General features: G+C 42.0%; 1 protein-coding gene and 1 long non-coding RNA gene across 7 annotated transcripts in view; one reads left to right on the top strand and one right to left on the bottom strand.

Moving 5' to 3' along the window:
• The window catches only part of thsd7ba (thrombospondin, type I, domain containing 7Ba), a 419,860-nt gene that overhangs the window by 101,169 nt on the left and 298,360 nt on the right, over nt 1–20,331 (bottom strand). For 5 of the 6 annotated variants that reach the window (XM_079357145.1, XM_079357149.1, XM_079357150.1 and 2 more), the window contains 2 exons: nt 5,761–5,838; nt 5,205–5,396 (listed from right to left, as the gene is read on the bottom strand). In XM_079357145.1, the coding sequence (XP_079213271.1) occupies nt 5,205–5,396; nt 5,761–5,838 (270 nt within the window). The remainder of the gene's footprint in view (nt 1–5,204; nt 5,397–5,760; nt 5,839–20,331) is intronic. The other variant, XM_079357148.1, reaches the window with a different exon arrangement.
• The window catches only part of LOC306832475, a 64,988-nt gene continuing 56,470 nt past the window's right edge, over nt 11,814–20,331 (top strand). Inside the window, exon 1 of the long non-coding RNA XR_013780235.1 lies at nt 11,814–12,428. This is a non-coding gene — a long non-coding RNA (uncharacterized lncRNA). The remainder of the gene's footprint in view (nt 12,429–20,331) is intronic.

Raw genomic sequence — 20,331 nt, 5'->3', positions numbered from 1 at the left:
CTGGGAGGCAGACACATTAGGTACTTTGAAGAATAGACTTAAAACTTTTCTTTTTGATAAATCTTTTAGTTAGGGCTGGCTTAGGACCAGCTCATAGTTATGCTGCTATAGGCCTAGACTACCGGGGGAACTGGCACCAAGATCTATTATCTCTCTTTCCCTCTTTCTCTCCCAGCTTTCATATCTTATTACTGCTTGTCACTATCTTTATGTTCTAACCTCTCCTTTTGAGCTCTCTTAGGTTCCTTGAGCTCTCTTAGGTTCCTTGGGACTGTTGGTGAGGATGGCCTGCCCAAACAACACCCCCCCCCCACCCCCCCACGAGGATGGCCTGCCCAGACCCCCCCCCCCCAACCTATCCCATCCTATTCTTCTTTCTGCATCTTGTCCCATCTCCCCCATCCCATTTCAAGCCCAGCACAGTTTAGCAGATGGTTGTTCCGTCATGAGCCCGGGTCTGCTGAAGATTTCTGCCTGTTAAAAGGAAATTTTTTCTTGCCACGCTATGACGGATTAAGCTGGGCTCTTGTAATATAGCCATAAGTAAGGTCCTGCTTTTTGTAAACATAACAATGAGCATGGTCTTGTTACCTGCTCTTTTTGTTAATGTTAACAGACAAACAATAAGGTCCTTTACCTGCTTTTGTAAAGTGACCGACACTGCCACCCCTTACCACCTCTGGGGAAGTCCGATCATAACCTAGTCCTACTTAAACCACAGTACAAGACAAAGATCCAGAGACAACCAGGAACAACATGCACCTTCAGAAAGTGGTCTCATGAGGCTCTCAGATACTGTTTTGAGACCACTGACTGGAGTGCTTTACAAGAGACACATGGTGAGGACATTGAGGGGGTCACACACTGCAGAACTGACTACATGAACTTCTGTATGGATGTTGTGGTTCCCACAAAAACTGTGTGCTGCTTCCCGAACAACAAGCCCTGGACTACCAGCAATGTCAATGAGATCCTTAACAGGAAGAAAAGGGCGGGAGATCAGGCAGAGCTGAAGCATGTGCTGGAGGAACTCAAGGTCAGCCAACACCTCCACCAGGACAAACATAACACGTCAGGAATATTCAACCCCACCCCCCCCAAAGACTCTTCCCCAGGAAGGCAGCAGGCCCGGACAAGGTGTGTCTCTGTTGAGCTGGGGAAGCCGCTTCAGTATGTCTTCAACATGAGCTTGCGGCTTGGGAAGGTTCCTGTGCTCTGGAAGTGCCTCACCCCAGTCCCCAAGAAGAAAAACCCCAGTGACCAGGCAACTTCTGACCAATTATATATATTGGTCTGAATGCACCAATATATATTGGTCTGAATGCACCAATTATGCATGTAGCTTATAATTATATATTATATTTATACTCTATTACTGGACTATAGTTCTGTTACATATCTGTTTATTACATATATGTATCATGTCTGATCACATCTTAGTCCGATCACTGTCCATTTATATCTTTTTCTGTACTACAGTTCTGTTTATACCTGTTTCAACAGTCTACTGCACGTTTACATCTTATACACCTGTTCACATGTCTGCTTTCATCTGATACATACATGTCTTTTTACATCTCACGTCGACGCTGTCGTCTGTATCTAACTGTGACTTGTGTGTTTTTAACTTGTACTAACATCTAGACACTATCCTCTCTGCTATTCTTCGTATCTAACTCTGTGATTGCATTCTATCCTGTACTAACACCCTGAGACTTTTTCTTCTTTTACACTTTATTCTTGTTGATTGGTTAAATGTTTTTGTATAGTTGCACTGTCGTTATTTGCTACTCTGTGGGCCCTGAATTGCCCCCCGGGGACAACATGCGCAGGATCCCCTGCAGTTTGCATACCAGGCGAAGGCGGGCGTGGATGATGCCATCCTCTATCTACTACACAGGCCTTACTCTCATCTAGACAAAGGGAGCAGCGTGATGAGAATCATGTTCTTTAATTTCTCAAGCGCCTTTGACACCATCCAAGACAAGCTGACCGAGACCTGGTGAGGTGGATCACTGACTACCTCACAGAGATACCACAGTATGTCAGACTGAAGGACTGCACATCTGAGACTATGGTCAGCAGCACCGGAGCACCACAGGGGACTTGGAGGTGGTCAAGACCTATGGGTATCTGGGGCTGCAGCTGGATGACAAGCTGGACTGGTCACCTAACATGGACACTAGGGCCGTCTGTACTTCCAGAGAAGGGACAGAGCCGTCTGTACTTCCTGAGAAGGCTGGGGTCCTTCAGCATCTGCAAAAAGCTGCTCCCCGTCTCCTGCCGTTGGGGAGACGGTACCGCAGCCTACGGGCCGACTCTACCAGACTGAGAAACAGCTTCTTCCACCAAGCTGTCAGGAAGCTGAACTCTCTTCCCTCTCTTCCCTCCCTTCCCTCCCCTCTGCCCCCATGAACACTGAACATTGGAACCTCCTCCTGTTTGAACATTGAAACAGAACCCAGGTCGCTTATTGCACATTGCACGCATGCACAAGTTTCACTTTTCTTATGATCTTGTTTTATACTCCATTTTATTTAACTTTACACTTTTTGCACATTTAGGTTTATTAATTGTAAATATTATTTATTATTTTTACCTTGTTTTATTTTATTTACCGTACCTTTTTTATCTACATTGCACCGTGGGGAGGGGGGAAACGTAATTTCGATTTCACTGTATGTCTGACATATTTTGGAATTGACAATAAAGAACCTTGAACCTTGAACCTGTAATGGTTGACAGGTCTGGTTTCACCCTGTTGTCTGTGACACTTAATACTAATCTGCTCCTTTAATAGTTGGGCACTTTAATGACAATCACCTTAATCACTGTTGGTTTCACCTTACTGTTTTGGATACTTAATTCTAATCATTGCTCCTTTATTTTTTTATTTTTTTATTAACCTTTATTTAACCAGGAATAAACTTTTGCAAGAGGGTCCTGGCCAAGAAAGCAGCACAGCAGGTCCACATTAATTACACATTTGGACAACATCAACAAAACAAACAGCTAAAACAGTTTGGCAGATCACAACATTACAGTATCATCATTTGCTGTATTCGGTGAGAGAACATGTGCATGCAGTAGTTAAATAGTCCTTGACCCTAGCTTTAAAACCTTCCATACTTGGGAGATAATCCAATTTAAGATGACTCTGCAATTTATACCAGGATGAGGGTGCGAATGCTTTGAAGGCCTTTTCCCCAAAAATAGTCTGCGTTTGAGGAATAGTATAAAATATCAATTTATTGTGCCTGTGACTACAGCTTTTGGTGTTGACTTTTTCATCTGCATAAAAGTGAAATTTGGCATCAGTTACATTTTGACACAAAACATTTATATAAATAGTAAATAAAATGGGACAAAATATGGACCCCTGGGGGACACCAAGGCTTGGAGGATATACCGTCAACCTGAACACTTTGTGTTCTGCCGCACAAGTAGTTGCTAAACCACAGCTTTTGAAGACATTCCAATATCCCTTAGTCTATGGCACAAGACCAAGTGGTCAACTGCGTCAAAAGCCTTTGACAGATCTAAAAACAGTGCAACACAATATTCTCTAGAATCAATAGCACTTATGAGATCATTTAAGACTTTTATAGTGGCAGTAACAGTACTGTGCTTTTTTCTGAAGCCAGACTGCAGCTCATTTAAAATGCTATTTCTTGTCAGAAAATCTTTCAACTGGTCACTTGTAATTTTTTTCGCTGAGCACTTTAATGCACTTTCATGACTTAACCTGCACTTTAATCTGCATCCCTATCTGTCTGCATTGACCGTTTAATGTCTGTTCTCACACCTCTGGTACTACCTCCACCTCAAACACCACTCTACATGAACAAACAACACAAACTTCTAGAAGGTTAGCACTTTGTTTCTGAGGCTCTTTAATTGTTTACAGGTCTTTTTTAATCAGCACATAAGTTTTCTCTCTTTCACAGGTTATGTACATTTATGCTATAGAAGCATAAGTCTAATGTTAATGTTAATTACACAGGTTTAGTCTGTAATTATGTTTCCTCTTAGTCACATAGGGGGCTGCTAAATCTTTTTTTTTTTAAGGTTTATTTTTGGCCTTTTTGCCTTTATTGATAGGACAGTGGATAGAGTCGGAAACAGGGAGAGAGTGGGGAGAGACATGCGGGAAAGTGGCCACAGGCCGGACGCGAACCCGGGCCGCCCGCGCGAGGAGCAAAGCCTTGCAACATGGTGCGCGCGCTGCCACTGCGCTATCGGCGCCACCGGGGGCTGCTAAATCTTGTTTGGGGCTTATTGTATACAGAAGGGAGGGGGGACATCTACAGTGCCTTGCGAAAGTATTCGGCCCCCTTGAACTTTTCGACCTTTTGCCACATTTCAGGCATCAAACATAAAGATATAAAACTGTATTTTTTGTGAAGAATCAACAACAAGTGGGACACAATCATGAAGTGGAACGAGAGTACTTTTATAATGGAGAAAGTACTCCATTATAAGTAAAAGTAATTTCAATTGCTACATCCTTTGCTATTAATTATATCATGTTTTTATATTCATTTTTGAATTACTATATTACGTTATATTGCTTTAGATGTTTATGGTTTGGCACCTCTTGGCACTAACCTCTCAGCTTTTGAAGTGTTTGGGAGAAAGCATATTAAAGGCGTTTACAGGGATGGTGGGTTGTGTTTGACAAGCTGAGGGATCGATCTGAGCCAAAAAGGCATGGGCTAATTTTTTTTGCAAGTCTAGTCCTGGATGGGTATGTTTATTACAAACCCTGCAGCATGGGATCAAATATTCATTAAGACAAATAGTATCATGTCTGGTGTGAAACTACAGCATGTAAATAAGATTTGGCCGTGAGCGCTGAAAAGGGGATAACAAGCTCTGAGAAACAGAATTTAGACCTTACATAACATTAAAAGAAATAGCCATGTATAGACCACGGAAAGAAATTGAATCAGGCTGTCAAATGTCAAAGCACAGTGGCTTTTATATTGTGACTGGGTTACTTTTGAGATTAGTCTAAAAGTTTACTCTTTTCATTTACATACTGTATCACATTAAAGGTTCTAGTGTTCAATAATACTGCCTGGTAGAGGTGTAGAGGAATGCTGTATAAAACAATAACCAATGTGTGCAGTAATTGATTTTTACTAGTTGTAAATCATATATGGAAGTTGTGATTTGCAAATTAATAATATTAGGGTCTTTACCTGTACGTGAACGTTTGCGGCTGCGGGAGTTGCCACATCCAGTGCATTCAGAGAACTTGGACCATGCTGTTAGGGTGCAGTCCTCCTTGCAAGCCACATGACACTGTCTGATTTGAAGCGGCAAGGGACCAGCCCATTGCAGGCATTCTGTCATATTGGCGGATTCACCACTTTCCTTAATACAACTGACTCCTGCAAAAAAGGGATTTCAAGAATGTTGCTTCAATTATACAAGTAGCATAAGGCAAGGCAAGTTTATTTATATAGCACATTTCAACAACAAGGCAATTCAAAGTGCTTTCCAAAAGACATCGTGACAGAGGAAAGGAAAGATACATACACACAAAAAAAATCTGTGATTAAGAATCACTAGATTAAAACGTATTTGTTCAAGTAAACATTATTCAAATAAAATTAAAGGGAGAATATGAAAGGATTTAAAACTTACAGTGCAGAGTAAAAGATTAAAATCTTTATTAAAATATTTTAGTTAAAGGCAGCAGTAAACAGGTGAGTCTTTAACCTTGATTTAAAAGAGCTGAGAGATTCAGCTGACCTGCAGTTGTCTGGGAGTTTGTTCCAGATATAAGGAGCATAGAAGCTGAAGGCTGCTTCTCCATGTTTGGTTCTGACTCTGGGGACAGAGAGCAGAACTGTACAAGACGACCTGAGTGGTCTGGGCGGTTTGTAGTTAATCAGTAGATCACTCATGTATTTTGGCCCTGAACCATTAAGTGCTTTATAAACCAGCAGCACAATTTTAAATATATTCTCTGACAGACTGGCAACCAGTGTAAAGACCTCCGAACTGGACTGAGGTGAGGACTCTAGCAGCAGCGTTTTGGATCAGCTGCAGTTGTCTGACTGATGTTTTAGGCAGACCTGTAAAGACACTGTTACAGTAATCAAGACGACTAAAGATAAAAGCAAGGTCAAGTTTTTCCAGGTCCTGCTCGGACATAAGTCCTCTAATTCTTGATTTGTTCTTCAGATGATAGTAGGTTGATTTTGTAATTGTCTTGATGTGGCTTTTAAAATTGAGGTCTGAGTCCATCACTATGCCCAGATTTCTTGCCTGGTCTGTAGTTTTGAGTTTAACTGACTCAAGCTGTGTGCTGACTTTTCGTCGCTCTTCGTTTGCTACTTCTCACCTGTGCGCTGACGTGAGTGGCCGCATATCCAGTAGCTCCGTCCCTGTCGTACACGTCTGATATGTTATTTGTTTATCTTGGCTCTGTGCCAACTTCTACTTTTATAGTTTTATAGTACACTTTCAGTGTATAACTTTATGTATCCTATGGATACTCTTTCGTGCCTTTGTGGAAATAGCAGCGGAAAACTTTCTTATTCAAGGGAAAAGCTGCTCTCGCTCCGGTCAGCGGGACAAGCCGGCATCGTTCATCCGATACCAGAGGAGCTGAGGCGGCGGTACAGAGGCTGTCGAGCCGGGGCTCTGCTAAAGGCTAGGCTAGCGGCTAAGCGATGGAGGTACAAGCCCTCGATTCCGGTGATAGTTATGGGGAACGTAAACTGTCTAACCAACAAGACAGACCAGCTGGCTGCTCTCGTGAGGAACAACCGGACATTTAGAGAGTGCACTTTATTGTGCCTCACAGAAACCTGGCTGACTCAAAACACCCCGGACGCTAACGTGGATCTACCGGGTTTCACTACAGTGAGAGCGGACAGAGACATGAAACGCAGCGGAAAACGGAAAGGAGGAGGACTCGCGCTGTTTATTAACAACAGATGGTGCCACCATGGACATGTTACTGTAAAGGAGGCAACGTGCAGCAAAGACATCGAGCTGCTGGCGGTGGGTCTCCGTCCTTACTACATGCCTAGAGAGTTCTCTCACGCGATCGTGGTTGCTGTTTACGTCCCACCCCGTGCGTGTGACGTCATCCACTCTAACATCGCGAGATTACAAACGCTGCACCCGGATGGTTTCATTGCCATCTCAGGGGACTTTAACCATGTTACATTGAACTCCACACTACCGGACTTTCACCAGTTTGTAAGCTGTCCCACCAGGAAGAACAGGACAATAGACCTTCTGTATGCAAACGTGAAGGACGCCTACACTGCCACCCCCTACCACCTCTGGGTAAGTCCGACCACAACCTGGTCCTACTCAAGCCACAGTACAAGACTAAGATCCAGAGACAACCGGTAACAACACGCACCTTCAGAAAGTGGTCTCCCGAGGCAGAGGAGGCGCTCAGAGACTGTTTTGAGACCACTTACTGGAGTGCCCTGCAAGAGACTCATGGTGATGACATTGAGGGGGTCACACACTGCACAACTGACTACATGAACTTCTGTATGGACGTTGTGGTTCCCACTAAAACTGTGCGCTGCTTCCCGAACAACAAGCCCTGGATCACCAGCGATGTCAAGGAGATCCTTAACAGGAAGAAAAGGGCATTCTTTCTGCATCTTGTCCCATCTCCCCCATCCCATTTTCAAGCCCAGCACAGTTTAGCAGATGGCTGTTCCGTCATGAGCCCGGGTCTGCTGAAGATTTCTGCCTGTTAAAAGGAAGTTTTTTCTTGCCACGCCATGACGGATTAAGCTGGGCTCTTGTAATATAGCCATCAGTCAGGTCCTTTACCTGCTTTTTGTAAACATAACAATGAGCATGGTCTTGTTACCAGCCCTTTTGTTAATGTTAACAGACAAACAGTAAGGTCCTTTACCTGCTTTTGTAAAGTGTCTTGAGATAACGCCTGTTATGAATTGACGCTATATAAATAAAGATTGATTGATTGATTGATTGATTCAAGGAGGGAGACCAGGCAGAGCTGAAGCGTGTGCAGGGGGAACTCAAGGTCAGACTCCGAGAGGCAAAGGAGGAGTACAGAAGGAAGGTAGAGCAGAAGCTGCAGCAGAACAACATGAGGGAGGTCTGGGAGGGCATGAAAACCATCACAGGCTGCAAGAAGAAAAATAACAACGCAGAAGACGGGGACCCTGAGAGAGCAAACCAGCTCAACTTGTTTTTTAACAGGTTTGACAGCCCCGTCGCTGCAGCCAGTGCCTGTCCCCCCCCCCCCCAGCACCCCTCTACTCACCCCCTCCCCCCCTCTCACTCCCCCCAACACCTCCCCCCCTCGCACTCTGCAGCTGGATGACAAGCTGGACTGGTCGCCTAACATGGACACTACCTGCAGGAAGGGACAGAGTCGTCTATACTTCCTGAGAAGGCTGGGGTCCTTCAACATCTGCAAAAAGCTGCTGCAGATGTTCTACCAGTCTGTGGTGTCCAGCATCCTCTTCTACGCCGTGGTGTGCTGGGGAGGAACCTGCAAGAAGAGGGACGCAGCACGCCTGGACAGACAGGTGAGGAGGGCCGGCTCTGTGGTGGGTTCAGAGCTGGACTCACTGGTGACAGTGGTAGAGAGGAGGACTCTGGACAAACTACTCTCCATCATGGACAACACACAACACCCTCTGCACAGCACCTTCACCGGCCAGAGGAGCATGTTCAGTGACAGACTGCTGTCACAGTCGTGCTCCACAGACAGACTCAAGAACTCTTTTGTCCCCCTGGCCATCAGACTGTACAACACTTCACTGTCACGGCAGGGAAGAAGCACACGGTGAACCCTGGACTCTTTTTTTCACTTTTTTCTCACTCCTCATCTGCACCGCTGACCTCAGAGTCAGCCTCCAGTTGGACACTTTAATGCATATTGATAGTCACCTTACTGAGCACAGGTCACTTTAATGATAATCACTCTAATCATCTGGTTCCACCCTACTGTATTGTTATGCTACATCTGTAAGGGTTGACATGATCACCCTAACTAGGTCAAGTTTCACTCTATTGTCTTCAACACTTAATGCTAATCTGCTCCTCAATAGTTGGGTACTTAAATGGCAATCACCCTAATCATCCCTGGTCTCACCTCTTTGTTTAGGACACTTAATGCAAATCACTGCTCACTACTCATGCATTGACTGTTTAACGACTGTTTCACGACTGTACTCACACCTCGGGCATAAGCTCAAAGACCTCTGTACATACACCCAGCACACATGCTTCTCTCATGCAAACAGCGCACATGCTTCTCTCTCCTCACAGGTTAGGTACACTATGCTATATAAGTTTTAAATCTAATGCTAATGCCAACTGCACAGGTTTAACCTTTACTTTTAGTCACATAGGGGCTGCTAAATCTTGTTCGGGGGATTATTGTATAGAGAGGGGAGGGGGGACAGCGGGAGTGTATTGTTACCGATGTTTTGTACTGTAACCAATGTCTTGCCTGTCTGTATACTGCTACTGGATGCCCTGAAGTTCCCTCGGGATCAATAAAGTCTCTCTCTCTCTCTCTCTCTCTCTCTCTCTTTCTCTCTCTCTCTCTCTCTCTCTCTCTCTCTCTCTCTCTGCTCTTCTCCTGCTCAGCTGGAGAAAGTTTTTGCTCATCCACTCATTGATTTGATCTATGCATTAACCCAGTGCTTTGATAGGACTATGATCTCTTGGCGACATTGTAATATCTATTTGTGTGTTGTCTGCGTAGTTATGCTAACTTATTTTATTGTTTTCTATAATCTGAGCTCACGGAGGCATGTAGACGTTAAACCAAAGAGGCCCCAGGATTGAACCTTGGGGAACTCCACAAGTAATTTTTGTTTGCTCAGATTTGAAGTTACCTATAGACACAAAGAAGTCCCTGTTCTTTGGGTAGGATTCAAACCAGTTTAGTGCTGTCCCAGACACTCCAACCAAGTGTTCCAGTCGGTTGAGTAATATATTGTGGTTAACTGTGTCGAACGCAGCACTGAGGTTATGCCACTGTCTGTGTTTAAACGAATGTCATTAAACACCTTGACCAGAGCTGTCTCAGTGCTGTGATTTTGTCTAAAACCTGACTGGAAGACATCAAAATAGTCGCTCTATGTCAAGAAGTTATTTAACTGTTGAAAAACTGCTTTTTCGATTATTTTACCTAAAAAAGGAAAATTTGATATAGGCCTGGGTCATCATTGACTTGTCTAGGTTGTTCTTTTTTAATAGTGGATTGATGACTGCTGTTTTCAACGCCTGTGGGAAGACACCTGAGGAAAGAAACATGTTTACAATCTGTAACAGATCTGGGGCCATGACGTGAGAAACCTTTTTGAAAAAACCTGTTTGCAGGATATCAAGACAGTAGGAGGAGGAATTTAGTTGTTGTATAATGTCCTCCAGGTTTTTAAGGTTGATTAGATTAAATTGTGTCATGATGTTTAAATTGGTTTTAAATTGACACAGCACATGTCCTGATCCTGATTTTGAATTACTGACATTTTGTCTAATTTTCTGGATTTTTTCAGTAAAGAAGGTGGATAATGTATTACAGGCCCTGGTGGAGTGAAATTCAGGTGCTACTGACACATGATTGTTTGTTAGCCTTTCCACAGTAGCAAACAGGGCACAAGCATTATTATTGTTTCTGTTGATGATGTCAGAGAAGAAGGATTGCCTTGCATTCCTCAGTTGTGAGTTATAAACGTGAAGTCTCTCTTTGTAGATGTCATAATGAATCTGGAGATTAGATTTACGCCACCTGCGTTCAGCTTTTCGACACTCTCTTTTTCCGTTTCTTACAAGTGTTGAAATTCTCCATGGAGATTTTTTCTTACCATAGACAACCTTCACTTTAGTGGGAGCAATGAAATCAATAATAATTGTGATTTTAGAATTAAAGTTATCTTGCAACTCACTGGCTGAGCAGGTGTGAAAGAGAAAACCTGGTTAAAGATTTCACTTTTGTTTTCAGTGATACACCGTTTTGTGATCACTTTTGTTTGAATATTTTTGTACACTGAGATAGTACTCTCAAATAAAACACAGGAGTGATCAGAGAGGGCGACATCTGAAACAACAACCTTGGAGATGTCCAAGCCCTTGGAGATAATTAAGTCCAGAATGTGCCCTCTATTGTGTGTGGGCTCTGTCACGTGCTGAGTCAGTCCAAAGCTATCCAGAGTGTAACAAAGTTCTTTAGTCCCTCTGTCCTCAAGGTTATCAACATGGACATTAAAATCACCAACAATAATAACACAGTCGAAGTCAATACAGATCACAGATAGCAGTTCAGTGAAATCATTGAAAAAGTAAAAGGTCTCATTGTACTTATTGAACATTTTTACTACTCTTGTTTCTTCACAGTCATCTGGGTGCAGTGTTTCCTATGCTAAAGGAGGTTATACAGGAAGCATTGAGCCACCTTTCTTTCACCTTTGGAGAATTCAAACGGCTCTTATCATGGCCGCCACTTAACTGCTTAGGTACTGGTCATCATTGCGGTCCATCACTCGTGGGGCTCCACTCCTGAGTCTGTCACTAACACTGCCAGTAGTTGTGTCTTGCTACAAGTCTGCTGATGACAGTTGGTGAGACACACCAAGTTCATGTGCAACATCTGACTGCCTGAAGGCGCGCTATTGCAAGGTGGCACTGTTTGTCCGTTCAGGGACGTTGTGTGTTCATGACTGCTTGAACGATGAACTGGGAATGGCTTGGGTAACTCCATACCTGTCAAACATTTATTCGTTAGCTTTGCAAATTCATTAGCTTTGCCCGAGCCAAAATTGCTTGTAATTATTGAAAGATACAGCAACTCTACTGGTATTCAAACCAAGAAAAACGTTCATAAGATCTCATTGTCTGCTGATGATGTTCTTTTATATGTGTCCAATCCCATGTCCCATGTCTCAGTCCCAGCTATTTCCCAGATAAATAATTAGTTTGGGGTGTTCTTTGGATATAAAGTCAATAATGGAAAAAGTTCTGATTTAGCAAAGTCTTAGACTCTAATGAGTTTAGAGATTCAAGTGTCCCTTGTAATTTTGATGTTTAAAAATTTTTTTAAAAAAATTAGACCCAGTGGTAAGATCTCCAAAGATGGAGCCTGATAGAATAATAGGCCTCTTTCTGCTTATACTCAATGTGTTCACTGCAATAAAGTGTTGTTGAACAAATCTGATAAGGTTTTATCACCCGGTCCAAAGGAAAGGTTTGATATTTACAGTATGAATGATTTCTGCTTACATTTACATCATACGTTATTTTATCATGTTTTATTCTAGGTTTGTGTGTGTTAATAAAATTGTCTGACGTTTCAATACATAAAAGTGTTTGGGTGAAGAGGGCTTGCAGAAGTGAGTGCACATTCCAACATGTGTTTGATGTAGCCCTTCACTGCCAATCACTCACCAATTCAAACATAGGTTTAGTTTAAAGAGCATATTGCAGGTTAAAGACAAAATTTAACTAATCATAGAAAAATACGTTAACAATGCTGTTTTTAAAGAAATTCTGAAATTAATAACCCACAGGGTCTCCTGGAGACGTTTTAGTACGTGTTCGCACGTTTTTGCTTTTTACTTCCGCATTCGGCTGTGACGTAACGTAAGGGAGTCCTGCTGAATCCCCGTCTGTTTAACATAGAAAAGCATGGATCCGAGTGTCACTCCCGTCAATAAATAGGAAGAAAATATGTATTCCTTTACATATAATGGTCCACTGGCTTATTATTATGAACCTGTTAAATGTGATAGAGAGCAGAAACAGGCAGGATTAGAGGAATAACGGCCTCAGGAGAGAAGTGAAGTTGTGGTGTGAGGAGAGACCCGGAGCAGGCGTCCTGCTGAGTGACAGGCGTCAGCTCGCCATATATGGGCGAGTGCTGTGTTCACATCAGCATATGTAAAGTTTGTAATCACATTCAATCAATTAAAAAACAATTTGTAGAAGGTGCAAGTGCCGATCATTCCCCTTTACATTGTATGGGAGTTGCTCGTAAAAACGGCAAATCTGTACAACGTATTATGGTGCCGCGCTGTGCGCGCGCGCGAGAGAGAGACAGACAGACATAGAACCCGATTACACGGCCTGTGCAAATGCAGCACTATGTCTTTATTGTTTATTCCTGATGCAGCCCATTGCTCACGTTGTTATAGAACATACAGTGTATGGTGCAGGATGCTCCTGACGTGAGTTCACAGCGCACGTAATCCACACAACAGCGCACACACTCCACAGTTTAATACGTGCACATATATTAGGCTACTACAAGAACTTTAACGTTTTAATGGGATACAGAACCGACAGACGTAAAGCTTGTGTTTCTGTTTGTTTCCAAACCGCGCGTTCCGTCTTTCCCCACTGCGCACACACGCGCGCACACACACACGGACACGCTCTCTTGCAACAGAGTTGGATTTATAATAATTTTATGACTACATATATTAATACAGACTGTCCGGTGTCTGTTACGCGCAAACTAGAGAATATAACAGAGGATTCCAGCAGATCAAATCATTAAACGCTTGTCTGCGTACATAATATTTTATGTTAAACACCCAGAGATTTAAATTACCCGTAAATTCCGTACTATTGAGCGCACCTGGATATAAGCCGCACCGGCTAAAAATAAGTAAATAAATGTATTTGTACATATATAAGCCGCACTTGATTATAAGCCGCAGGTGTCCACGCTATAACAAGAGCTATTTACACAGACGTAGGTTACCGGTAACATCCGCAAATACTGTAGCGTCCGTACGGACGTTAAAGGACGACGAGAGCGTTCAAATAATAACTTAATAACCCGATCACTGTCGGCCGTGACCACGCCGTTTACAGCGGAGAACAAAACCATAACTTGCCGTAACAATCCAACTCTCTCCCCCAGCGTTCTCTCATACAGCCACTCAACACGTTCTCGCTGGTGCATTCACTGACTCTCCACATAATCGGAATTATGAACATTTTATCAACTACTGACTTTACAACATGAACCGTTACAATACGAAGCCTAGCCGACGGTGTCTGTAACACGGCTGATGAAAAAGATGACCGTAATATATTTCACAAGAAAAAGTCCATCCATTCACTGCCTCAGAATGACTTCATTACTCACTTCCTCAGTCTCTGTTGTCGCTGTCAGTGTCATCTTAACGTGCAGCAGCTCTGTTAGCTTCTTTGACAGCCAGGTCGATCGCCTTTAACTTGAAAGCTACATCATATGCATTTCTCCGTGTGTTTTCCATGATGAGGGTGCGTGCATGAAGCGCAAAATGACTGATATTAAGATCCGACGTGACGAAGTCAAATGTTTTTGCGGCAGAAGCTCATTGTCCCCCATAAAAAATCCATGCATTAGCCGCACCGGAGTAGAAGCCGCAGTGCTCGAAGTGTGAGAAAAAATTAGCGGCTTATAGTCCGGAATTTACGGTAATAAGGAAACGCTTTTGTGTCTGATGCCGAAATAATCAACTGTCTGTTCGATCGTTTCTGAGGTAGTGGGAATAATTCACCAAAAAACACTTTGAATAATCAAGCCACTTACACTATGCACCCGAATGTGCGCCGCGCAAGTTACAAACTATTGCAGGGAGGCATCCTGTCTGTTCTCACTCACTACCACGTATCATTACACCTCTTTAATCATGTGATGTTTTAGCCTGTTTTTTGTGCTTTAATTCTTTTGTGCTGCCTTCTAAATGTTTGTTTGTAAAGTGTTTTATGCTCTCGGTGCAAGACAAGTTCCCCCAGGGGCAATAAAGGCTTCATTCATTCATTCATTCATTCATACACTGATGCATAAAGCCATCAAAGCAGAGTCAGAGAACGGGACTCCCTTACGTTACGTCATATGACGCGTTGTTGAAAAAAAAGCGCGTTCTAAACGGCTATGCTAAAACAGCCACTTTCTCCTCTAAATTAGAGCACTTATGTGTTGTAGAACATATTAAAAAAATAACCCACTTATTTTACAGCCATTAACAGACTATATAAAATATTAATTAAACAATTTTTTTAACCTGCAATATGCTCTTTAAAGCCCTGAACAGCTAATCACTTACCCACTTTTATATTGGTTCAATGAGCCTTGATAGTGAATTACTTAAAGAGCATATTGCAGGTTAAAGACAAAACTTAACTAATCATAGGAAAATATGCTAACAATACTGTTTTTAAAGATATTCTGAAATTAATAACCCACAGGGTCTCCTGGAGACGTTTTAGTACGTGTTCGCACGTCTTTGCTTTTTACTTCCGCATTCGGCTGTGACGTAACGTAAGGGAGTCCCGCTGAATCCCTGTCTGTTTAACATAGAAAAGCTTGGATCCGAGTGTCACTCCCGTCAATAAATAGGAAGAAAACATGTATTCCTTTACATATAATGGTCCACTGGCTTATTATTATGAACCTGTTAGATGTGATAGAGAGCAGAAACAGGCAGGATTAAAGGAATAACGGCCTCAGGAGAGAAGTGAAGGGGTGTGAGGAGAGACCCGGAGCAGGCGTCCTGCTGAGTGACAGGTGTCAGCTCGCCATATATGGGCTAGTGCTGTGTTCACATCAGCATATATAAAGTTTGTAATCACATTCAATCAATTAAAAAACAATTTGTAGAAGGTGCAAGTGCCGATCATTCACCTTTACATTGTATGGGAGTTGCTCGTAAAAACGGCAAATCTGTACAATGTATTACGGTGCCGTGCTGTGTGAGAGAGAGAGAGAGACAGACAGACAGACAGACAGACAGACATAGAACCCGATTACACGGCCTGTGCAAATGCAGCACTATGTCTTTATTGTTTATTCCTGATGCAGCCCAGTGCTCACGTTGTTATAGAAAATACAGTGTATGGTGCAGGATTCTCCTGATGTGAGTTCACAGCGCACGTAATCCACACAAACATGCACAACAGCGCACACACTCCACAGTTTAATAGTGCACATATATTAGGCTACGACAAAAAGTTTAAAGTTTTAATGGGATAGAGGACCGACAGACGTAAAGCTTGTGTTTCTGTTTGTTTCCAAACCGCGCGTTCCGTCTTTCCCCACTGCGCACACACGCACGCTCTCTTGCAACAGAGTTGGATTTATAATAAATCGTATGACTACATATATTAATACAGACTGTCCGGTGTCTATTACGCGCAAACTAGAGAATATAACAGAGGATTCCAGCAAATCAAATCATTAAACGCTTTCTGTCTGCGTATATAATATTTTATGTTAAACACCCAGAGATTTAAATTAATAAGGAAACGCTTTTGTGTCTGATGCCGAAATATTCAACGTGTCTGTTCGATCGTTTCTGAGGTTGTGGGAATAATTCACCAAAAACACACTTTGAATAATCAAGCCACTTACACTATGCACCCGAATGTGCGCCGCGCAAATTACAAACTATGGCAGTGAAGAGTGCATCCTGTCTGTTCTCACTCACTACCACGTATCATTACACCTCTTTAATCATGTCATGTTGTTGCCTGTTTTTTGTTTTTAGTTCTTTTGTGCTGCCTTCTAAATGTTTGTTTGCAAAGTTTGATGCTCTCGGTGCAAGACAAGTTCCCCCAGGGGCAATAAAGGCTTCATTCATTCATTCATACACGGACGCATGAAGCCGATCAAAGCAGAGTCAGAGAACGGGACTCCCTTATGTTACGTCTGTGATGCCCCATTAGGGTCAATGCATATAATGGTGTAGGCTGGTCTTAATCATGTGATATCATTGCAGCACTAATTGGACTAACTCACCACACCTGGGCCTGGTGTGCTGAGGTTATTTCACCTCCTGAATTTCACACACTCACTCTCTGCTCTAGCAGATCTTCCTTCACTTCTCCACAGGTATCCTGAGGTTTTGGTTGACTTTGGTCTTCATTTGAAAATAAGGACTTTTAATTAATTTGGTCTAATTTGGTTTAATTTGAGTTAATAAAAGAATTATTTACACTTTGTCCTTGTGTGTCTCCCATCTTTGTTATGGCCTCCTGAGCCGGGTCGTAACAAATGGGGGCTCGTCCAATCTTTTTCTCTCAGGCATAGGTGCTCTTGGTGAGTTGATCTAGTGTTTTCAACTACTTTCTTTTGTTATAACGAATTTAAAAGAAAGTTTGTTAGGCTTCTGTAATTGTTTGAAGTACTACGGGGAGACACACTGTGAAGGGTGTCATTGGTTATCTAGGAGACTTTGTGACCCTGGTTGGTGTTGTGTCCTTTGAACTGTTAGTACAGGTTTCTATTTCACCTTTTCCCTTGTTTTGTCAGAGTCTTCCCTGGTTAGGCTGAAGGACGTTTTCCCTTTGGAACTCGTCTGGGGGGGTTCTGTAGTGTGGTGTGAAAGTGGCTGGAGCAGTCGTCTCGGGGGCACATCCGCTGTCACAGGGGGGTCACCATATAATGGTTGCTTTCCCGGGCTGACGGGTTACAGTGCATAAATACCCACCATAACTAGCACCTGAAGATTAGGGGGGAGTTTAGATAAGTTTCTGGATAGGCAGTTAGAGGGACTGGCTCTGACTTTGATGTGGTGTGAATTTGGGTGTCTTTACGCAAGTCTTTGTTAAGTTATCTTTTTAGGTTGTTTTTTTTTGCGTGATTCTTGTTCAGTCATGGCAGGAATCGAAGATTTTTTGAAAGCTCCGTCAGAGGAGGCTCTAGAGCATTTTAGTCGAGAACAATTGGTGAGAATTGCAGAACATTTTGGGATGGATGTTGGTGATAAACGTATGAAGGCCAACATCAAATCCATCCTAAAGGCTAATTTGTTTGATGGTAGTGTTTTGAAAGCGAGTACGTCCCCTCTTGGTTCAGCTTCATGCATGGCTGGTTTAAGTTCCGGCTTTACTTTTGAGCAGCAAAAGGAGCTTCTGTTGTTGCAGTTAGAGCACAGTAAGGTTCAGCAGCAGGTGGAGAAAGAAAAGTGTAGAACATATTAAAAAAATAACCTACTTATTTTACAGCCATTAACAGACTATATAAAATATTAATTAAATGTTTTTTTTTACCTGCAATATGCTCTTTAAATGGTTTTCTGCTTAAAAGGAATTAGTTACTAGACGAGATGTCAGGTTGTGATAAGAAACAGGTAGGAAGTGTCCTCCCGTACAGATTGGACAAAGGATTCGGGAATATGATGCACCAATGAGAGAAGCGGAACCAAACATCAGGAGGCGCATAATTTGGAAAGCTGCCCAATTGGTGGAAGGAAACCGCACATTCTTGAATTCAACATTTGGTTAGATATTCTCTGTCTAGTGTATAAAAGGGTTCAGGGAAAGATAGTCGGGGCTCAGACTTTGCGAACTGACCAGGTATCTGTCTGTTGTCAGGGACACGTAGTGTTGAACCCAGAGACTCTGTAACTTGTATTCTTGATTCATCGGGTTAATAAACTCTGTTAACCTGAAAGAGACGTCTTCAGTCATTCCTCTCATCCCATCAAAAGAATGCGCAGAGAGATTTGAGGTAATTATTTAGAGGAGTCAGATTTCTATTAACAACATTTAGGAAAAGGATTAAGTTAGAAACTTTTATCCTTCAAGCCCTCTGTTCATATCATTAATTGGTTGCTATTAATGTCCTACCATGGCAGTTATATCCAGATGTTACCCTACTATATTCCAGATTTTTTAAAAATCTTTACATAGTATGATAATTAAATTTGATAGGACACATAAACATCTGACACTTAACTTGGAGAAACTTCAGTTACCAGTGAACAAAGGAGGGTTAGCTCTGCCAAATGTGATGTACTATCACTGAGATTCACAAATGACATGTATATTACTGAATGGATTAAAAGTCAATTGTACGTTTCTGGATGTGGAAATACTGTAAGTGAAGCTGTTTTTTCCAATATGCCATTTCTTAACAATGCAATGACACTACAAGGAATTAAAGATAATTTTATTGTCAGAAACATCTTGAAAACATGGAACGGTTTATGATTGCATTTTGGGATTGTGACTTAATACTCTGTTTTGGCACTTATTTACTGTTATCCTGATGTCATCCTGTTTCGATGGGACTCCTAAATCTTACTCATAAATTTGAATTTGAGCTTTCTCAAACACTTTTTTTCTACAGCTTAGGAGTTAAATCGTCTTTACACAAAGATACTCTAAGTTATATCTATGATCAAATGTTTATCAATATTCCAAAAAATGTGGAGAGAGACTGAAAAAAAATGATATGTTCAAACAAATTCTATGAGACTCAACATAAGATCATCCACATACTGCACTATAAAATCATACATTTCTGGCTTTAAGTCCAAAGTGAAATAAAGAAAATATTTGGTCATTATATTCCTTTAAAGCCTGATCTTTTTTTTTTTTTTTTCTTAAACTGGACCTCTATAACCGTAAGTGCAGGTACATTCTTATAGTTACTTTGTTTGCTACCCCAAAACTCTCTGGAGTGCTCGCTGTGGGCAGCCCCGTCACTCTGAAGCCTCTCCATTAATGCATGTCATGAGGACCCTGTTTGTGCATGAGTGTATTTCGGCCTATGTGTGTTCATGATCAATAGACAGAGTGTAAACCGAATTTTCCCTTGTGGGATTAATGAAGTATACATTTTTATTATTACATGCCTCACAGTGTTCCAGAAATGTTTAGACAAAGATCGTCCTGACATCTCAATGTCATATGAAAAACCATGTGAACACCCTGTATAAATTGATTGCTAAAATCTGGCTTTAAATTCAGTTTGTTTTACTGACTGCAATATTGAAATGCACACTTCAGTTTTGAAAATGTCACAGATAATTTTCTAATCATATCTAAATAGAGAGCTCTAAAGGTCAATGAGACATGCTTTCAATCTGGGAACACTACAGACACTTTTCTGGTCTTAACTCGAAAGTAAAACAAAAAAGGTACCTTGACAAATATCTCCTGTTTTTCTTTCAGGGAGGTAGGCGAGATGCATGTATTTTCTTTTCCTTACTTTGTTTCAGGCAATGTCGTTTGGGTTTATGACTAAGATTGTATGTTGGGTTTTTGGCCAGTGCTCTCCCACAAGTTAAGTCAATTTTGCGGTTATTGTTAATAAATAGCTTATTGTGGACTGAATGGTTCATCATTGAAGTGAGGAAGGAGAGGGTCTTTTTTTTTTGCTACAGCTGCGGTCGCACTTGCATTTTCTCCCAAAGTGAGAAGCTGATTCCCGAATTTCAAGCTTGTTTCCTAATTTTAGGCTCAAGGTTCAAGGTTCTTTATTTGTCAATTCCAAAATATGTCAGACATACAGTGAAATCGAAATTACGTTTCCCCCCTCCCCACGGTGCAATGTAGATAAGAAAAAGGTAAATAAAATAAAAC

Source organism: Symphodus melops (genome assembly GCF_947650265.1).
Source record: "Symphodus melops genome assembly, chromosome: 12".
In the NCBI taxonomy this organism is placed as follows: domain Eukaryota; kingdom Metazoa; phylum Chordata; class Actinopteri; order Labriformes; family Labridae; genus Symphodus; species Symphodus melops.
This window is presented reverse-complemented; position numbering and strand designations above follow the sequence as displayed.